Source organism: Carassius auratus, chromosome 19 (assembly GCF_003368295.1).
Source record: "Carassius auratus strain Wakin chromosome 19, ASM336829v1, whole genome shotgun sequence".
Lineage (NCBI taxonomy): Eukaryota > Metazoa > Chordata > Actinopteri > Cypriniformes > Cyprinidae > Carassius > Carassius auratus.
The window spans coordinates 25,576,298-25,590,898 of NC_039261.1; the positions used below are offsets into that span (position 1 = coordinate 25,576,298).

General features: G+C 35.0%; 1 protein-coding gene across 1 annotated transcript in view; it reads left to right on the top strand.

Moving 5' to 3' along the window:
• The window catches only part of bop1 (BOP1 ribosomal biogenesis factor), a 73,627-nt gene that overhangs the window by 39,849 nt on the left and 19,177 nt on the right, over window positions 1-14,601 (top strand). Inside the window, exons 4-6 of the mRNA XM_026289709.1 lie at window positions 12,434-12,588; window positions 12,669-12,786; window positions 14,476-14,577. Of these exons, the coding sequence (XP_026145494.1) occupies window positions 12,434-12,588; window positions 12,669-12,786; window positions 14,476-14,577 (375 nt within the window). The remainder of the gene's footprint in view (window positions 1-12,433; window positions 12,589-12,668; window positions 12,787-14,475; window positions 14,578-14,601) is intronic.

Sequence of the window (14,601 nt, forward strand, 5' to 3'; positions counted from 1 at the left end):
ATTATGATTATTAGGGTAATCTACAGGCGTGAGTTTAGCAGCAACATGTATTTATTCAGATAACGGCTGTTAATTTCTTCTTAAGAAAAAAAATTAAGATGTTCTTAGGAATATATTTGAGAACGTTTTAATATTTTAATTTATTTATTGAGAAGATTTTTGTGAATCCGGCCCCAGGTGTCCATTCTGTTGAATGTAGTAAGTGAAAAAAATGAACGAATTATCAGTTAGCGCCTAATATGAACTAAAAGAACAGGGCGGGGCTATTGTGACACAACATGCTTGTAAAAAGAAATGAAATCAATTGTAATTTATACAGTAATGTAGTGTGTAATGTGAAATGTGAAATTTTAGTTCTTAATTAAAATCTTTGCATGTAAAGTTTACCTCAGTTAAATACATAAAAATAATAAAGAGCGATCTTTTTCCCCGCCATTACAAACATTCTCTTGCGCACCCCTGGTGGTCAGTCTGCGCACCACTAGGGGTGCACGCACCCCAGTTTGGGAACCACTGGTGTACACGATCTGATTGATTAATTCATTCATTCCTTATTTGTTTATTCTTTTATTTATATTCTTTAATTGTTTTCATTTTATTTATTTTTTATTTATTCATTAATCCAATCATTGTATTATTTTTTTCAGAAATTTTGTCCGTTAATTTATTCAGTCATTTACATTCTTTTATTTAATCTTTTTGTTATTATTTTATTAATTCCTGAAGTTTATTATTTTATCAATTTATTCATTTATTTTATCTGCCTGTTCTTTTGTTCATTATATACTTATTTTTAGAAATTTTTGTAAGTTATTTTTATCATTTGTATTTTCATTAGTTATTCTTTTATGAATTGTATTATTCTTTTAAAGTTTTGGTATGTTTAATTAATACAATTTTATTTTATTCAAGTTAATTTATATTACTTTTTTATTTTATAATTAAAAAAAAAAAATCTTTATCCATTCATTAATTTACTTTTATTCATTATTATTTGTTAATAAATGATTTGTGCATTTTTATTTATTTATTTTTAATGATTATTAATTTAATCAGAATTAATTCTTATTCTTTTTTTATACTTTTTTCTGTTAGTCCTTTTTTAAATTGTTAATTTTTGTTTATTTACTCATTCTTTTATTCATTCAATTACTTTTATTTATTTTGTCTAGAGGAATCAGTCACTGATATTATTTTAATGTTTAACTTTTTTTTATTATTTTATTCAATTAATTCAATTGTTTATTATTATTTCATCATCACTGATGTTTGCAGGTTGTGATTGGCATTGTTGCATACAGCCAAGTGGGTTATGTGCATCTTATGAGCTCCTGATGTTTTTTAATGTATCTTAAACAAATTTTGCCATGATCAAGTGTATCATCAAGTGTAAACATCAAAATTGATCTGTGTTGAATACATGCAAACAAAAGAGTAAACTGGTATGTGCAATGGCTCAGAACCTCACATTAAAAAGTCAACTGGTCCACCTGAAAAGCTCATTGGTGCCCAACTGCTGGTGAATATGACCTGGCACAGGACAAGAATTCACCAGCTTGAATGGGTGATAACTTGCACTGTTCTGCCAGCCAGACTGGCCCCAAATAGTTACTTGAAAGATGAGTCACAGATGTTTAAGGGCAAATAGTTTGACACAGTCCTTCGATTGAAAGCAGACTCTTCTTTTTAACTCTTTTCGAGAATATGTATATATATTTTCCCCTGCGCTTCCAGGATTCGTTCAGGCAGCCGAGTGGGAATACTTCACTTCCAGGCATGCGGTTTTCACTCCAAAAACAACTTCCAGTCAGTGCTCCCGAGTGACAGCATGCTGGTGGGATGCTTTGAGCACTGGAGCCAAACAAGAAATGCGGAAAGAAGAGTAGAGGAGATTCTGAAGCTGCAGTAATGCAACAATTCTGCACCTTCTTCAAGCGGCTCACACTAACTCATGCAAGCCTGACCTGAATCACACTCATAGACACTGGCAGGATGCAACTTTCTCCCATGAGCCCATTCTGCTCGATTTCAAATGGCAATTGGCCTGTAGGCCTGACTCACTTTGGCAGCACGGTGACGTCGCATTCTCACCAAGCATATGATTTCCATTCTGTGGAAAGATGTCGTGTCTTGTGTCATTATTCCCGTGTGTTTTTTGCCCCTGTTAGAGATCAACGTTTTCTGTTTTGTGTCAGGAGGCAGTTCTCTGCGGTTTGGAGCCGACTGCTGGAAATGGGCATTTGAATGCCTTGATGCATTTGGTAGCAGCGAGGCTGTCTGCTCTTTCCTTCTGTCTAGACGGCCTCAGGTTGTTGTCAGCATTTAAGAAAGTGACTGAGTAATTTTATTCGTTTCAGTGTAAGTAGTGGTGGGTTCCCTCATGATGTAATGCCCTGTAAGACAGACCAACTGGGTATTTTGGGAACCTGGCAGGAATGTAGCAGTAAAATTGAAGAGACGTTTGCATTGAGAAAGAAAAGTTTATTTTTGTGTGTGTAAATGGACATGTATTTATATTCATTTTATACGTTTTTTTTTTTTCATTACACATATAATCATAAACGCATAACATGCTATACAACAATATATATATATATATATATATATATATATATATATATATATATATATATATATATATATATATATATATATACAAACACAAACACAAACTTAAGATTATTAGGAACACCATACTAATACTGTGTTTGTCCTGCCTTTAATTCTACGTTGCATTGATTCAAAAAAGTGCTGAAAGCATTCTTTAGAAATGTTGGCCCATATTGATAGGATAGCATCTTGCAGTTGATGGAGATTTGTGGGATGCACATCCAGAGCACGAAGCTCCCGTTCCACCACATCCCAAAGATGCTCTGTTGGGTTGAGATCTGGTGACTATTTGGGCCATTTTATTACAGTGAACTCATTGTCATGTTCAAGAAACCAATCTGAAATGATTCGAGCTTTGTGACATGGTGCATTATCCTGCTGGAAGTAGCCATCAGAGGATGGGTACATGGTGATCATAAAGGGATGGACATGGTCAGAAACAATGCTAAGGTAGGCCGTGGCATTTAAACGATGCCCAATTGGCACTAAGGGGCCAAAAGTGTGCCAAGAAAACATCCCCCACACCATTACACCACCACCAGCAGCCTGCACAGTGGTAACAAGGCATGATGGATCCATGTTCTCATTCTGTTTACGCCAAATTCTGACTCTGCCATCTGAATGTCTCAACAGAAATCGAGACTCATCAGACCAGGAAACATTTTTCCGGTCTTCACAGTCACCCCCCAAATCTTAATGCATTTTGTTTCCTTCTGGAGCATCAGTGAATGTTTGAATCTTTTTTAATAATTGTGTTGGAGTGCCTCAATTGTCCTTAGTGTGAAAAGATGCATCTCAAAATCATAAAGTCACTGCTGGAAAGGGTTCAAATATGCAAAGATGCTGGAAAACTGAAGAATCTGCAGCACCTTAAAGATTTTTCTGAAGAACGCTGCTCAGTTTATCTGTTCAGAACAAACAAGGGACTCATGCACAACCATCACAAAACAGAAAGACAGTCGAGGATCATCAGGTGACCACACACAGAATTAAGAACCAAGGGTTCCCAAACTTTTGAGTGGGGTTATTTTAATAATTTCAGCAATTTTTTTGTCTTGTGGACTAAATGTTAATATATTTTATGTACAATATCTTACTTGGGACAGTACTAAATAAAATATAACATGTATTTAGTATGATCTCTTTTGAAAATTACTCACATTTTCAGATTCTGCAAGGGGTGCCCAAACTTTCGAGCCCCACTGTATATATATTTATGGTCATAAAAGTGCTGTATCTTAAATAAAACACAGCTGCTGACTAATCAGAATTGAGTACTGGAACTAAGTGTTTTATAAATGTGTATTAATAAAATGTATAATAGTTATAGTATAATATAATATTAAGAAATAGTTCTTTTTTTATTAATAGACTTTTTAGAAATATTCTTTTTAATTTTATATGTATTTTAATGTTTTTTTTATAAAAAATCTTCCAAAATTTTACATGTAAAAAATACATATATAATATTTTTTGAACTGCAGATACGTTTAAGTATGCATTTTTCTTTATTTAAACAAATGGTGCATTCTAAATACAGTACATGCTGAATACAGTTTTTGGCATGATATTTAAATCTTGTGATTTGCCTTTGCTATTAGAAATGAAAAATGTTGTGGTTTTAACTTAAAGGGGGGGTGAAATGCTATTTCATGCATACTGAGTTTTTTACACTGTTAAAGAGTTGGATTCCCATGCTAAACATGGACAAAGTTTCAAAAATTAAGTTGTACATTTGAAGGAGTATTTTTGTTCCCAAAATACTACTTCCGGTTTGTCACAAGTTTCGGAAAGTTTTTTTCGAGAATGGCTCTGTGTGACGTTAGATGGAGCGGAATTTCCTTATATGGGTCCTAAGGCACTTCTGCCGGAAGAGCGCGCGCTCCCGTATAGCAGAGCACTGAGAGCACAACAGACGTTCACTGATCAGAGCGATTCACTGATCAGAGCGAGAGCGTCGCGAAAAGTCACAAAAGAAGTGTGTTTTTGGTTGCCAGGGCAAGACAACCCTGCACAGATTACCAAAAAAAATAAACAGCATTAAGGGACCAGTGGATGGACTTTATTTTTACAGAGCATCAACGGAGTTGTGCAAGTGTTTTTGTTTGTTCCCTGCATTTCGAAGATGCTTGTTCACAAGGCCCAGTTTGACGACGGATTTGCGTATCGTTTATTTCTTAAGGATGATACAATCCCAAGGAAAAAGGGTCACGATCGTGTGTTGGAACCGCAGGCGGTGAGTAAAACTGCTTCAAATATCTCTGCCTCCTTGTTAGTGCGTCCCCTCCAATGCCAGAGACCCGGGTTCGAGCCCTGCTCGGAGCGAGTCGTTGCTGCTGCTGCTTTCTTTCAGTTTCAGCCTCTGGATCTGATTCTGGATCATAAATAAATGGCTGAATCTGACTGTAAGCCATGGTTTGTTTTGGATGATGTGTTTTCCCTCAAGGTAATGTCACAGCTTCCACATGCTCTCAACGCAAAAGCCTATTCGCGTTCGTGATTCTTTAGCTCCGCCCACACGTCATGCCTCCAGTCGGTCGTGTTTTTCCGGCAAAAATCGGTACAGACTATCTTTCTCTTATGAATATAATAAAACTAAAGACTTTTTGGATTTATGAAGGATGCAGTACTACTCTATAGGTACTCAAGATTAACAGGATATTGAGTGAAAATGAGCATTTCACCCCCCCTTTAACATGGCATCTAGACGTTGAGCTCTGCAAGCTGCCGGATGCGAGTGCAATGGTCATACACGTCTTTCTGGCGCCAAATACACACACGGTATGTTTTAACAGGATTTAAAAAAAATTATATGGGAAAATTACGTCTGTTAGATATTCTGATTTTCAGTTTTGAATACTTTTTCGATTAATCGTCCAACCCTACTATAAGCCTAATCTTCCCTTTGTGCCACTTCCCAATCCTCATTTCGTTTTTCCCCACCATAACTTGTCCTTTCACTATTCCTATCAACAGATGTTTCAGGAACTCTTCAGCCTCAGACAAATCCTCTCCATAATCTCCTGCTCATTTCCATTCGTTCCACTGCACATTTATGCACTATCACACCATCTACGACCACACGGATCTGTTTTGCTAAGTCTTGGAAAATATACCATCACTTCAAACGCGGCATATGCGCTCTGGTTTACCCCTGCATGAGGTAAACTCCAGACTAGTTTAAAGACACATTCTCCTTTATTCAAACAAACAGTACTTGCTGAATCATTTTGAATAGTGTTTGTTTTGCCATATTATTTTGATCTCAACCTCATTACGAAAAATGAAGTCACAACTTTTCGCAAATTCCATGCTGCAATTCCAAGGATGTTCCCGCAGCCAAGGAATTCCGCTACCGTGAGGCAAAGGTCAACAGTGTCGAGGAGCGGAAAATGTGAGGCATTCTCTTGAAAGTCAGACCTGCGGATTTTCCTTCAGCTTTCTTATGACAGCACCACCAACTTTTATTTTTACCCACAGCTCTTATGGATATCACGGCGACAACGGCCTATATTTCTCTGTTATTATTGGGGGTTTTGAGGACTCCTGACCTGTTTTGATGGATTAACCTGTCACACATCTGCCACCGCGCATCTTGATGGGCTAGTGCCACTTTGGCCTGTGACCCAAGGAGCCCAGCAGAGAGCCGCATCCTTTCCAAAGCGGGACCGCCTGCCGGAGTCGTCCGTTTAATGATCAGATGCATTCAGTCATTCACTGCTGGAGCTCTCAGAAACCTGCGTCTGCATGTTGACTGACACCAAACTCACTGCTGCTCTGCCTTCTTAAGGGAATAGCTCATGGAAATATGCTGTTGCTTTAGAGCAAGAAAGGCACCATAAAAGTAGTCTAAATGACTTATTTGCAATATTTCTGGTCTTCTGCTGGGATATTATACTAGACTAAAACCATAAGTAATAATTAAAGTTTTTATATTTTCATCCAAAATCAAATCCATCCATAATTAATATTTATACAGTATTTTTATTTATTTATTTATATCCAAAACTGAATCCATCCGTAATTAATAATTATACAGTATTTGTATTTATGGATTAAAATTTTTGTGTAGATTTTAAGTCAATTGTATATTTTATATTAATGAACTGTATAATGTATTTTATTAATATGTGTTTTATTTAGATTTTAGGACATTAATATTACTTTTTTCAGAATTTTTGAGTATATAAAATAAATTTAAAATAACTAATTGAAAAAATTTAACAACTAAAATTAAAAAGAAAATGCAAACTTGTTCATAATGTTTTACATTATAACAGTGATACTAAAATAATACTTGTTTTCTGGAGTCATATAATAGTAAAAAAATTTTTTTTTAAAGATTCTATTCACAGTTTTTGCTTTTATCGCAGCAGCGATTTCCATTTTTGCATGAACAACTGTGTTAATGTGTGCTTGAGAAGGAAAGGAGCATGCTCTGTTTGTATGATAGAGAAATTTCAGATAAGACTTAATCACCAAAAGTATCAAAGCAGTGTGTTTTTCTTGGGATTCAACCCCATGATCTGTCGCCAGCATTAGGCTGGAGTAGCAGAGCTGTTTCATCAAGGAAACTTCACAGTGTTCAGGTTTGCATCATTAGTTCACAAAACATTGGTGCATTTTTAGTGAGCTCTGCTTCTCAGGAAAGTCCATGGCTCTCAGTGTGGCCTAATTCTCCAGCTCTCCAGGGTCTCTCAGGCCTCTTTACAAGTGTGCCTCATGAAAATCTGGGGGGTCATGTTAACTCTGTGGCCTGTGAAATGTGTGAACGCATGGGGCACCTTTTTGAGATCTGGGCCCGCTCTGTTTGATGTTGACCTGTAAAGAATCCCTTTCATGGGTAAGGCATCCTAGCAGAGATGTCGTAAAGCGCATTACGTCATTACAATCTGCACTTCCATTTTTATTATTAGTTAAAAATGTGCTGCTTAATGTTTTTTGGGACCTGTAATACTTTTTTTAGGATTCCTTTTATAAATATGAAGTTAAAAAGAGTTTAGTGTTTATTCAAGCTAGAAATCTTGTTACAATATACACTACGCAACTATTCAAAATTTTGGTGTCTGTTTATTTTTTTCATTATTTTTATTTTTTAAAGACATTATTACTTTCATTCACCAAGGATGTGTTAAATGGAAAAGAAGTTATAGTAAAGACTTATATCGTTAGAAAAGATTTCTGTTTTGAATAAAAGCTGTTCTTTTCAACTTTTTATTCATCAAAGAAGCAAAGAACAATTTTGTAATGATAAATAATTATTTTATAGATTTTTAAATAGTTTACTATTAGAAATTGATTTTTAAACTATATATTCTTGCATGCTTTTTGAAATATTATTGGCCACACCTACTAAGGTAAATAAGAGATGCAATAAATGGGCAAAAATCCAAGGCTGAAGCAGTTTGCTTTAATGTGTGAATGTTAAAAGTGATTTTTAGGTAATAAATTGGGTTAGATGCTAATTATTAGATGGCAACATTGAATGAAGAAGCTAATAGTTATGTATATGTGGTTGGTAATATGAAGACGCAGCTTTATGAAGTAGAATTAAATCCCAATAGTGGTCTAGAACCGTACTGCTTACTCTGAAGTATGTACTTCCCATCAGCAGTGAAGTGTGTACTTTCAGTGTGTACGTGAAGTATGTGAATTGAGATTCAGCCAGAGCTTTTTTCAAAGCTGATAAATGTCACGAAGATCGTCCTCTAAAGCTCTGTGCATATATTTCTGGATTGACAGTCTGATTTCTCAGGTGGTTTGTGAAGAGGGAATTTTTTCCACTTGTCTCTTGGAGTTTAATGATGTGGTTTGGAAATATCAGGGGTAGAGGTGCATGCTGCCAGCAGCGAGGTTTCTGACCATCTTCCCTTGAAGCTTCTGTCAGAAACGCACCCATCGCTCTGCTCTCCATCTCCCTGTCCCTACCGCAGTCTGAACAGGAAGTTGATAAGAGCATGCGGTACATTCTGGACTGACTGACACTCAATAAAGGCAGTGTTCAGCAGCTCAATTGAAAACAGGTGAGCTGTGCGTGGTGTTTTTGTGTCCACTTCTCTTGGACCGTCCCACTGAGAGAGCCCTGTTGAGCCTGCAAGCACCCTTTCTTCTGATCTTTTAATCTGTAGTGTTCAAATACAACATTTTTATTGTACATTATTCATAAAAAAGCACCCATTATTTCTTGCACTGTTGCTCATTTGCATAAAGCTGAGCTCCTGAAATTCAATGAAAAATGACCAGTTATGTGATCCCATAAACAGCCGTCTGTGTGAACGAGGCTTAGAGAGAATATTTGTCATCATTTATGAATATTAAATATCATCAAAATGTATGATGTAATTAGTATTAAAATTGTAAATAATTGTCAATAATAAACATATTCCACCCTAATATGTTGTGGTTATCCCATCTATTAAATGTTAATATAATATTTAGTATATTTTATTACTTGCTTAAGATTGTGCACTTCTGCATTTCTAGGTCCCTAATCATAAATGATTTTTTCTTGTTTTATATTAATATTCATTATTTTCTGCTGAATATTCTAACATGAATATATGTTTTCATATATTCATATCTCTGTTTTATTCATTTGTTACAACAAAAGCTGTCTTTCAAAAAAAGCTGCGTTCCATTTTCTTATTTTTCTCTGTTATATTAATATATTTAATCATAATATTATTAGGGCCGGGACTTTAACGCGTTAATTGAGATTAATTAATTACCCAAAAAATAACGCGTTAATTAAGATTACAAGATTACTAATTAATTACAGAAAAAAATTTCCCGTATTTTTAAGAACTTATTTTTGCACCGCGGAACGTTTCTCACTGGATGAGTTTCGGCGGACCGATTATACTGAAGCACCAACTAGCGTTCGCATATCACCGCAGCACACATCGAGCCTCAAGTATCACCTCAACGCAAAACATATAGCAGCTAGCGTGGACTTTACACTTTATGTTGAACTATGTATTATTTTTTTGGTGCAACAGTTTATGTTGAACTCTTTATCTTTTTGGCCAAGGTTATTGAGAGTTGGACTTAGTATGTTATGGCCTCTGAAGCAACAGAGAGATGTTTTCTAATAGTCAGTGTTTCCAATGTTCTGAATGTAATTTACAGTATTGTGTTTTACTTAAAAAAACTCCTTACAGAAGATTCCAGCACCTATAAGCTTCCTGAATTTCTGAAATGTACTATTTCTAAATTGTTTCTAAATATGCTATTGCTACACTTCATGGCAAAAATTGCACTGGTCTGCTAGACTTGGTTGAACAAAAATAAACAATATTTTGTTGCTTAAGCTTATGTATTCAGTCATTATTCAATGGTATACTATAAATCCATGTGAAAAAAAATTACTTCTCACTGTTCTCAGGTCAAATATTTATATGCGATTAAAATGCGATTAATTTCGATTAATTAATTACAAAGCCTCTAATTAATTAGATTAATTTTTTTAATCGAGTCCCGGCCCTAAATATTATATGTATATTACTGTTTTATTTTTTTATTGCATACTGCATTTTTAATCAAATATTTGCAGGATTGATAAACATAAGAGGAAAAAATCAAATACATAATACACAATTTTAAAACTTGACCAGTAGCATATAATATTACTACATTTAAAATGTAAAATATTATTTTATTAAATTATATTTAATATATACTTTTATATGTGCTTACAGATGATTCCTCATGGTTTTAAGTCACTAATAATAAATATTTATCTTTAGTTGAGAAGTTGGAAGTCATTTGGTTGTGCAATAGTTGGTTTCGCACCATTTAAATGCCTAAAATACTAGTGGTCTCAATACTTCGAAGCTCTGTAGGGGTCCCTAATTCCTTCTTTTTGAAAACTGTGTGAAGGTCCAGTGACAATCTGTGACGCCTCCACACAGGAAGTATCAGATTAGCAAGTCTTGCTTTCCTTCTGTCGTTCTTTCGCCGTCTTGGCATTGATTCCTTTGGCAAGTTGGCAAGGATGCCAGTCGCACCAGACAACACAAGCACTTCAGTCGGCCAGACATCAAGATTACTGTAAATATGTCTCTTAGACAGTTAGATTAAATTACAATCAGATGTCTGGGAGGTAGTCGGCATCAGCCAATCAGATGCCAGTCTTTGAAGATGAGTGGCGTGTGGGCGTGGCCTCCACAGCTGCTGTCGGCTGTGTGTGAAAGCGTGACAGCGCTGCCCACTCGGACATAATTGGATATGGAAGGGGTGTTTTTATAGAAATCACTCACAGGTGTTGGACTCACTTTAAAGTGGCGCTTGCAACCTCTGGGAACTTTCAGCTGTCCGCCGTTTCCAGTGTGTGTATGTGTGTGTGCGCGTCTTTCCCAGACAAAGAAATCTCTATTTTCAGACCAAAGCTCTGCTTGGTTTATTAGCAGTCATAGCTGTGTAATGTTCTTGTGGCGTACTGTAAAGTGGGCAGGTTAGTGAGCTTAAATAAAGAGCGGACGATGTTCTGCACCTGCAGAGCTGAGGCCTTCCTGACACTGACTGCTAGTAAAGAAGGACCAGGGAAAGACCGAGCAGAACTAGTCTAGGACTGGCAATCCACTGATGGTACAATGATGTATTGATATCTCATTTACTTTTGATTCATCAGTATTCGACTTAATTGCCCTACACAATGATTTGCAGAGTGTTTGAATTATTTTCTCAGTAATTGAGTTTTTAAGTTTTCTAATATTTTAGCTTTTTATGTTTTCTATAATATGTTATACTTTATATTTATGCTCCTGTACTATTTGCACATCACTAATCATGTATTTATTTTTACCGTAATTTTTTTCTGTATAATATAAATGTAGTAATTTAGTAATGTACTAATGTAGTAATTATATAAAAATGTATTCATATTTTATGTAAATATATATAAATATTATATTAGATAATACAGAATAGTTATATAAAATGTGTGTTTGTGTGTGTATATAAAACACTTGTCTAAAATATTTAATATATTATATTAAATTATAAAAATTGAGATTATATTTGTTTACAATTCTGCACATTTCAAGTCACTGATTCTTGACATTTTCCAACTTCATATGTGTGATTAACATTTTTTAAACCATTTACACATTTTTTTAAATATATTTTATGCATATTGTGTTTTCATATTTATGTTGAATATTTGTATTTTTTAACTACACTTCTTTTTATTAATCTTTATTGTATGATATAATTATAAATATAATGTCACATATAATTTTGCATATATAGTTCTGCATCTATAGGTCAAAAAAATCCTTTGTTTTCTCTTCTCTCCAAAATCATAAATGTTTTTTTAATTTATATATTTTTTTTTCATAACTCTTCATACATTATAAGGGTTGGTCTGCACTCATTAAGTCTATTGTTAGAACAAAGCAGAAGATGAAATAGACAAAGATTTTGGCTAACTTGGTCAGTGTGCCAATTCTTTTTCTCAGTGATTATATAACAGATGACATACATCAGGTGATTATAATTAATCAATCAATCCACAGACTCCACTTAAATATCAAGAATAAATAATGGGAACAATAATGACTTTACATTTTTAAATAAAAAAAACTTTCAGTGTGATCTTTTCAAACACTCTTAGTCTAGATTTTAATCTTTCCCCATTCAGAGGAGACAGAAACAGAAGAAATTGTTAGATACAGGCATGTCCAAGACTGACACAAATTTTGGCTTGCTTTAATACGAACCAGTCTTAATCTGCAGGTACAAGAGAAATGCACAATATTCAGTAGTGTTGATCTTTTTAATGAGTTTCCTGCTGGTCTTTATCACTTTCTCTGTTCGTTCACAGGACATCCGTAACACCGTCGGAAACATCCCCATGGAGTGGTACAAGGATTACCCCCACATCGGATACAATCTGGATGGCAAGAAGATCTTTAAACCAATCAGAAACAAAGATGAGCTGGATGAGTTTCTCGACAAGATGGAGAATCCCGATTACTGGTGAGGAGCATCTGGAACGTCCATTTACTCCCATTCAATCTCTGTAATTGTGTAACTCTGATTCTGTCTGTCATTACTAGGCGTACGGTCCAAGACAAGATGACGGGGGCTGAGATCCGTCTGTCGGATGAGCAGGTGGACCTCGTGCACCGTCTGCAGCAGGGCAAGTTTGGTGACGTCAACTTCAACGAATATGAGGTATTGAGATCTGGTTTTCTGCTCTGTTGGTGTTGGATTCGACACAGATCCGACAGTAACAGAATTTGTCACCTCAACATCTGCAGTCTGGGCTGTGAAAACCTCTTAAAATGGGCTTCTAGATAATAACCCCAGCACACGATGAGGAAAAAATGAAGCTGGTTGAATTACTCCTCTCGTTTGCGAAGCCACACGAAGCCCAGCCCGAGTCTGCACTCACCGCCGACAAATGAAATAACGAAACATTAACACGAGCGCAATTAGCTTTCTTAAGAAAACGCTGCAGCCCTGTCTGACCTCCGCAGGAGGTAATGAGTCTGGATGGTGTCATGGCCACCGTTTAGCCGCTTCGACTTTACGAGCATCAGTGCTAATTGCACATCGCTGTCTTTTCTGGTGCAAACAGGAAGTGAGTCAGTCCACAGTTGGTCTGTCTGTGATCAGTTAGTCGACCTCAGACAGGCTTTAAAGAGCGTGAGCGTGAAAAAGCCACCTGTCATCTGACTGCGATTCACTGTCTGGTTGATTAGCCCAGATGTTCTCATTCGTTTTTACAATGTCGAATTAAACACAACACAAATAAACTGCTCACTTTATATATGCATTGGTATATTCAAATAAATAAAATAATAGTAGGTCTTATAGTATTATTTGACTTTTATTTTAATAAAGATTGCACAGCAATTTTCTGTTATATTAGACAAATGCATGTATAAAGCATACGCTTTGTTTGATTGGTTATTTACATTTAAATCAATCTTAAGATTTGTTTTTTTTTAATCCAGAGCAATTTACAAATGAGGAAAAATAGAAGCCATGAAACCAACAAAAGAAGCAACAATATATAAGTGATATAATATATACATTATACTCATAGCAAGGTTTTTTTTTTTTTTTTTTTTTTTTTTTTTTTATACATATATATATATATATATGTATATATATGAAGAGTACATTTGCAAAAATGGATAACTCTCAGTAAATCACAATAAAAACCTGATAACAATAAAAAAAAAAACATGATTTAAATTTTTAATTTTTTTTTACAGACTAATTGTCAGTTATATTTTATATTAAAACAATATATAACAAAACAAAAGGATGCACAGGATTTGTCTGTCAGCAAAGCAAATTTTATTAATAAACGTATTTATTTTATTAATAAAGCTATTTATAGTTGCTTATTTAAGGCATATTTAATAGAAAATTACTCTGCACCCTTTTATTTTTTTTCAGACCAAGTATAATATATAATTGAAAATTATAAACAATCAATAAACAATTTTAGAAATATGTAATAAATAAACCGTCAAAAGGATTTACAACAGATTTTTTTTAAGCTAGATAAATGTTGCATTGTTTACTAATGTAAATGTCAAAATAAAGGTTTAAAGCAGGTACATATAAAGCATCTCTGAGAAGGTTTTGGCCTGCTGTGATTTAAGGTGTTAAGCTGTGGTTAGGACAGGTTGAGTTCTCAGCCTCCATCTGTGCTATCATTTCTGTGTGAGTGTAAGCACACAAGCTTTATGGCTCATATAGTTTTAAGCATTTATCAAAAGGGCTATTCATTTCCCCAGTTCTTTAAACCCCACCTTTAATTGCATCTAAAGTAATAATGATATGTTGTCATTGATTAGACTCTTACTTTGCATTAATGCTTCATTGTGTCTCTCCATTGTTTTCTAGCCTGCGATTGACTTCTTCTCCAATGAAGTGATGATTCACCCCGTCACCAACAGGCCGCAAGACAAACGGAGCTTTATTCCTTCACTAATCGAGAAAGAGAAGGCAAGTTCGGCTGTCCTGGTCACA